Here is a 6,163-nt window from a genome sequence, read left to right as displayed (position 1 = left end):
AGGTCAGCCGGAGAGAAAGCACCACGAGTTACGAGCAAACTGCAAGGTTATCTGCACCTCGGGGCCCCTCGCTGCCGAACGGGACACCAGAAAGGCCTCCTTTTTCTTTTTTTATTGATTTTCTTTAGAGAGAGAAAAACATCCATTTTGGTTCCACTTATTGATGATTCATTGGTTGATCCTTTTTTTTTTTTTAATCCTCACCGTAGGATATTTTTCCATTGATTCTTAGGGAGAGTGGAAGAGAGAGGGAGAGACAGAGACATCACTGCGAGAGAGACGTCAACTGGTTGCCTCCTGCACGAGCCCCGACCAGGGCCTGGGCCGGGGAGGAGCCTGCAACCGAGGTAGGTGCCTTTGACGTGGGGTCCCCCAGGACTAGGGACACGTGTCCGTGTGTCTCCCTTGCCCCCATGACCAGGGAGGAGCACCCGCGTCCCCCTTCCCAGACCCAGGGACGTGTGTCCTGACTTTTGCCGGTGCCTGGGGGGCGGGGGGGAGGAAGGAGGGGGGAGCACAGTTGGCAACAAAGACAAAATCCGGAACCAAAACTCCGGAAAATCCACCCAGCGCACGAGGTTCTCACCCCCGGGCGGGTGACGCCCACGTCCCCACTTGCAGCCCAGACCACTGTGTCCAACTACAGTCCTGTCTCCCTGACACTGCAAGGTGCCCAGACACCCCCGTGGGAGTCCCGAGGCGGCTCCTGGCTCTGCCCCAGGGCCCTGGCACTGGTCCCACCCAGGTGCACCCCTCACCAACGGAAACACCCCCTCCCCCGCCCCCGTGACCCACTCTCACCAAGCTGAGCCCTCACCCATGAAGTGCCCCCGCCCTGCCGTACGGCAGCCCCTCTCAGACGCAGGGCGAGGCCGTCAGCGGCTTCTCCAGCCGGCCGGCTGCTCCTTGCCACACGACCTCAGGGATTTTTCCAAAACACACATCTGACCGCCGGGCCTCCAGCTCAACACCTGTCCCAGGCCCGGCCGCCGTGGCTCAGTGGTTGAGCATCGACCTATGAACCAGGTCGGGGCACATGCCCCGGTTGCGGTCCCCAGTAGGGGTGAGCAGGAGGCAGCGGATCCATGATTCTCTCTCCTCATGGATGTTTCTCTCTCTCCTTCTCCCTCTCCCTGCCTCTCTGAAATCAATAAAAATATTAAAAAAGAAACACGAAAACACCTGTCCCAGGTGACTCAGGTGTGGGTACTGCTGGGCCTCCCTCTGCCCCATCACTCCTGACGCCCGCAGACCTCAGCCAAGCCCCAGGCGGTTGGGACCTTCTCAAAGACCAGTTAGTATCAGCTCTGGCTTTTCGTTGGAGCAGCAAACCGTGAGGAACGGAGATTCCCAAATCACCCCCTTACACGGGCGTGAACCACCGCGCGCGTGTGTGCAAACGCCATGTGCAGTAACGGCAGACGTTCCCTGTCCTGTGAGGTCCGAGAGAGCTTTCACCTCCGCTGTGTCCAGCGAGACTGACTCCTCACCAGCCATCATGTGAGAGTGGGCATCCCAGCTGCAGGCCATCTCCCCGGCCCCAGCACCCCAACCTGGGGCCTGGCCCTGGGGCCTGGAGGCAGTCTCCAGGGATGGCCTTTCCCACGTGGTTTAGGCGACAAGGAACTGCCTTGTATTCTGGACAGAGCTGCTGCCCACCGTGCTAACTAACAGCCACCTGTTCTCTCTTCCTCGGAACCATCCACATCCCCTAAGTCCGGGCTCAGCGCCGGCCAGGCCCCGCGCAGGAGGAGGCCCAGGCCCAGTCCCGGTCTGTAAGCCCAAGGATGTGATCGTCCAGGTCCTTGGAAAGAGCTGGCGACGGGAAACCCATGTAATTCACTGTGTGTGGCCAAGTGCGAAGCCGGAGCGCTGAGGGATTTAAAGGGCGCATTCCGTTCCCCAGAAACGCCTGACCCGCGCTCACGTGCCTGCCAGGCGGGCGCTGGGAGCAGACCCCGCTGGGCAGGCCCAGCAGAACCCCGGCTCGGGAACCCTTCCCAGCTCCCGCCTCGGCACCCGCGCCCCCTCGGGGATCCCTCCCCGGGGCGCCGTTCCCGTCCCCCCAGAAGATGCGCGCTGCGCTGACGCCCGCGGCTCCGGCTAACGCGTCTTCACACCAACTTTCCCGGCTCCACAAAGCAACCGCCCAACAAGGGCTTCTTCAGCCCCGCCGGCTCCCCACCTCCTCGCCCAACCCACCTGAGGACTCGCTGTTCCTCCAGGAGCCGAACGGAAGGTCCAAAGCGCGGGCTCTGAACCGCGACGGGAGCGCAACTCTCGGAGGAGCTCTGGCGAGCTCGCGCTGTGGGCGCGCGCGGGGCGGACGGGGCGCCGTCTTCCCGGCCTGGCCCCGCCCCCAGGCGGCCCCGCCCCGCCCCCAAGCGGCCCCAGGACTAGGAGGAGGAGGGGCCCCCTCACCCCAGGGCGGCCGGGGCGCACTCAGAAAAGGCAGCGGGGGCTCCAGGCCCCTGTGGGACGGCCCGGGGACAGTCTGCGCGCTGTGCCTCTGTGCGCATTTCAGGCGCTGCTTTTCATAGACGGTATCCAGGCGCTGGACGCAGGGTTCCCCGGGATAACGGAAACTGGCACACCCACACGGAGAGCATCGTCTGCCTACACTGTCTTTTGCGCAGCCCCCCAGAAGCCCAGCGAACCCCAACGAGCCCAGCCTGGCCCAGAAGAGCACAGCCTAGCCCCTCAGCAGTCCCTGTCCCTCCGGCAGGCCCCAGGAGCCAACCGCAGGGGTCCGAGTGTGTCGCACAGGCACCTACCTCTCCCTGGAGTCAGCAGCCCTTCCAGCCTTGGCTCCGGGGCCACACATGCTCACTGGAGGGTCCTTTCCCGCAAGGCCATCTTGTGGACCCAGCCCGCAATGGCCCAGCCAGGGCCAAAGGGCAGAGTCTAGTCCCCGAGGGCATAGCTCCTGGGGCGGTGCACACCCCGATGGGGGGCCTAGGTCTGCAGAGCCTCGTGCCCTGTGAGGGAAAGTTTTACTTCATTTGATTACTCATAAGAGAGGCTTAGCACCCCACCCCCAACCCAGGGCCCTGAAGGGTCTCGGGTTCGATTCCCAGTCAAGGGCACGTACCTGGGTGCAGGTTCTATCCCCATCCGTCAGGGCGAGTGCGGGAGGCAACCAACTAACGGGTCTCTCCCACATCGACTTTTCTTCTCTCTCTCTCTCCTCCCCTCACTCTCTCTAAAAACCAATGAAAAAAACATCCTCAGGTTTGGATTAACAAACAAAACCAAAAGCAAAACCAAAAAACCAAACCCCACAGCTTAGGAAAAATTTGAGCCGAGTTAAGAAGAAAGGGCGGATCTGGGCGTTCACCAAGGCGGTCCTGGGTCAGGTGTAAACACTGGCCCCCGAGGAAATTCTCCCAGCACCCGACGCTGCCGCGGCCCAGGTTCTAGGGCAGGGACGGCGAACCTTCCGAGCTCGGCGTGTCAGCATTTTGAAAAACCCTAACTTAACTCTGGTGCCGTGTCACCTATAGAAATTTTTTGATATTTGCAACCATAGTAAAACAAAGATTTATATATATATATTTTAAATATATTTTATTGATTTTTTACAGAGAGGAAGGGAGAGAGATAGAGAGTTAGAAGCATCGATGAGAGAGAAACACCGGCCAGCTGCCTCCTGCACATCTCCTAATGGGGATGTGCCCGCAACCCAGGTACATGCCCTTGACCGGAATCGAACCTGGGACCCTTCAGTCTGCAGGTCGACGCTCTATCCACTGAGCCAAACCGGTTTTGGCAAGACTTATATTTTTGATATTTATTTTATATATTTAAATACCATTTAACAAAGAAAAATCAACCAAAAAAATGAGTTTGCATGTCACCTGTGACACGCGTGTCATAGGTTCTCCATCACTGGTCTAGTGCCTCGACCCAGGACAAGCAGCTCAAACCCCAGCCCAGGGCCGAGGGGAACAGAAGCATCCTGACCCCCGGCCAGAGGGACTGTCCTGGGACTGCGGGCGGACGGGGCCCGGACAGGAGGGGCCGAGGGCTCCGGGCACCACTGCCCACCCTCGCCTCTCCTGAGGACCACGCCTTTTCACTGCAGGGCGTGTGGTGTCTGCAGTGAACAGATCTAACTGGGGTGGCTCTGAGGGACGTCCTGGTGGACACTGACTGAGGCTGTGCACACCCGTGCCAGGTAAGAGACGGCTCACGGTTCTCTGACAGCTTTATTTATAGGGTGGAATTCAGGCACATACATGACACACACATGTACAGCACCCGTTCCGTGATCCGAGTCGGGACAGAGCTCAGGCGGACCCTGGCACAGCGTGTGTGCCCAGCTGCGCCCCTGGAGGAGGGGCCGCCCGGCCTCTGGGTTTTGGTTTCGGTTGAAATAACCTCTGGATGCGTTCAAGTAACACCGATCACTTCATGTTCCAAAAACATTTAATAAATTCAGAATAAAATGAGTGAAGTATTTATAATGCGATCAACGGTCACGCAGATTTCCATATACAATCGACAGTGCAGACGCGGAGGCAGAAGGGCTGGCGGCCCCGCAGAAGGCTTTATTTGTTCCTGGGAGCCGGTATTTACATGGCGATGCAGCATGGGGGTGGCTGGGGGGAGACCTTTTTGTCTGGAGGACGAATGTCCATGACTGCGGCCGCGTGAAGGGGGCTTCCAACGCCGCTCTGTTGGCGCCCGGCTGAACCCAGGCCCCCGCCGCCCATGAGGTCCTCCCTGTAGGCCCTGCGGCCGCTCAGTGTCCCGTGAGATAGTCCTGCGTCGAGTCTGAGGCAAACGAGTCCACGTCCTCGTTCTCCGAGTCCTCGCTGCTGTCCTCAGCGGCCGGCTCGCCCGTGAGGGCGATGCGGGCGTAGTCGTCCGTGTCGATGGACTTGCAGAAGTGGATGGCGTACTTGAGCTTCTCCTCCAGCACCTGCCGGCAGGAGTAGCGGGGCAGCTTCAGCAGGAAGAAGCAGGTGTAGGACTCGGGCAGGAAGTGGTCGGGAGGGCTGTACTTGTCCAGCACCTGGAACAGGAGGGTCAGAGCTGGGGACCTCACTCACCAAGCCGGGGCCCTGAGTGACACGCGTCAGTCCCGTGGGGCCCGCTACCTTTAGAAATGAGAGCTCCTGACTGGCAGTGAAAGGGCCATGGGTTCTCTGAAGTCAGGGCTGTGAGGAGCGGGCGGGCCAGCTGGCTGGGGCGGCCCTCACCCCCCAGCCCGCACCCTGCAGACTACGGCACTAGGAAGCCAGTGAGAAGAGGGGACAACCCCCAGGACCACCTATGTTTTGCGAGAATGACGACACGTGGCTGACAGACGGCGAGCAGCCTGTGCTCAGCAAGGAGCCCGCCACGGATCCTGGTGGACACACGGGGAGAGCGACCACCCAGCCCGTCCCTCTATGGACCCCTGGCCTGGACAGTACTGCGACCCGGAAGGTCTGGGGGTGGGCAGCATGGCTCCGTCACCCAGCGACCGGCAGGTACCAGAGCCGGGTCTGACCCTGGGACCGAGAACAGACTCGAGCAAAGCTCGGCTCTTGGTCGGAGGAGCCTGGGTTTTCCCAGGGCATCGCTGCCCATCCAACCGGAGGGCCAGGCGCAATGCGGTGTGCTCAGCCAGGCTGGCTGCCTGGCGCTGTGTGCAGGGTGCCCACACACACGTCCTACCAGGGGGCTCCAGCACCTGCAGCGTTTCTGAACCCCCCACCCCAGAGAAAACGGAAAACCAGGTCGGGAGGCAGGACACCGTCCCGACCGGCCCTCGCTGCCCGAGCCTCGGGAGCCCACCTGGATGACGAAGTCCCGGCCCCGGAAGTCGGCGATGGTCCTGGGCAGCCGGGTGCGGCCCCACACGAAGCGCAGGAAGAGGGAGCGCTCCGTGTTGGAGAAGGCCTCCATCACCTCCCAGAACCACTGGACCAGGGGTGCCGACGGCTCCACCCCCTTGTAGGTGGCCACAGACTTCAGCAGGTGCAGGGGGATGTCCGGGCTGCCGCACACCTGGGGGCACAGGGTCAGGGCGCCCTGTCCACCCACTTCTGCTCAGCACCCACCACCCAGGCCGCGGGGGGCAGGGGCCACGCGTGGGGCCCAGGGCAGCCCCGGGAGGGAGGCAGGAGACAGGCTTCCTGCGCTGAGCACCCCAGACCCCCGAGGGCACGGTGAA

General features: G+C 61.4%; 1 protein-coding gene across 2 annotated transcripts in view; it reads right to left on the bottom strand.

Moving 5' to 3' along the window:
- Nucleotides 1-4,189: 4,189 nt before the first annotated feature.
- HERC2 (HECT and RLD domain containing E3 ubiquitin protein ligase 2) overlaps nucleotides 4,190-6,163 on the bottom strand; it is a 72,076-nt gene continuing 70,102 nt past the window's right edge. For both annotated transcript variants that reach the window (XM_070400589.1, XM_070400590.1), the window contains 2 exons: nucleotides 5,785-5,997; nucleotides 4,190-5,017 (listed from right to left, as the gene is read on the bottom strand). In XM_070400589.1, the coding sequence (XP_070256690.1) occupies nucleotides 4,745-5,017; nucleotides 5,785-5,997 (486 nt within the window). In that variant the 3' untranslated portion in view covers nucleotides 4,190-4,744. The remainder of the gene's footprint in view (nucleotides 5,018-5,784; nucleotides 5,998-6,163) is intronic.

The sequence above is a fragment of the Myotis yumanensis genome, unplaced genomic scaffold (assembly GCF_028538775.1).
Source record: "Myotis yumanensis isolate MYYU_CA2020_CCGP unplaced genomic scaffold, mMyoYum1.0.hap1 SCAF_20, whole genome shotgun sequence".
NCBI lineage: Eukaryota > Metazoa > Chordata > Mammalia > Chiroptera > Vespertilionidae > Myotis > Myotis yumanensis.
Note: the sequence above shows the minus strand (reverse complement) of the source record. Positions and strands in the feature narration are given on the sequence as shown.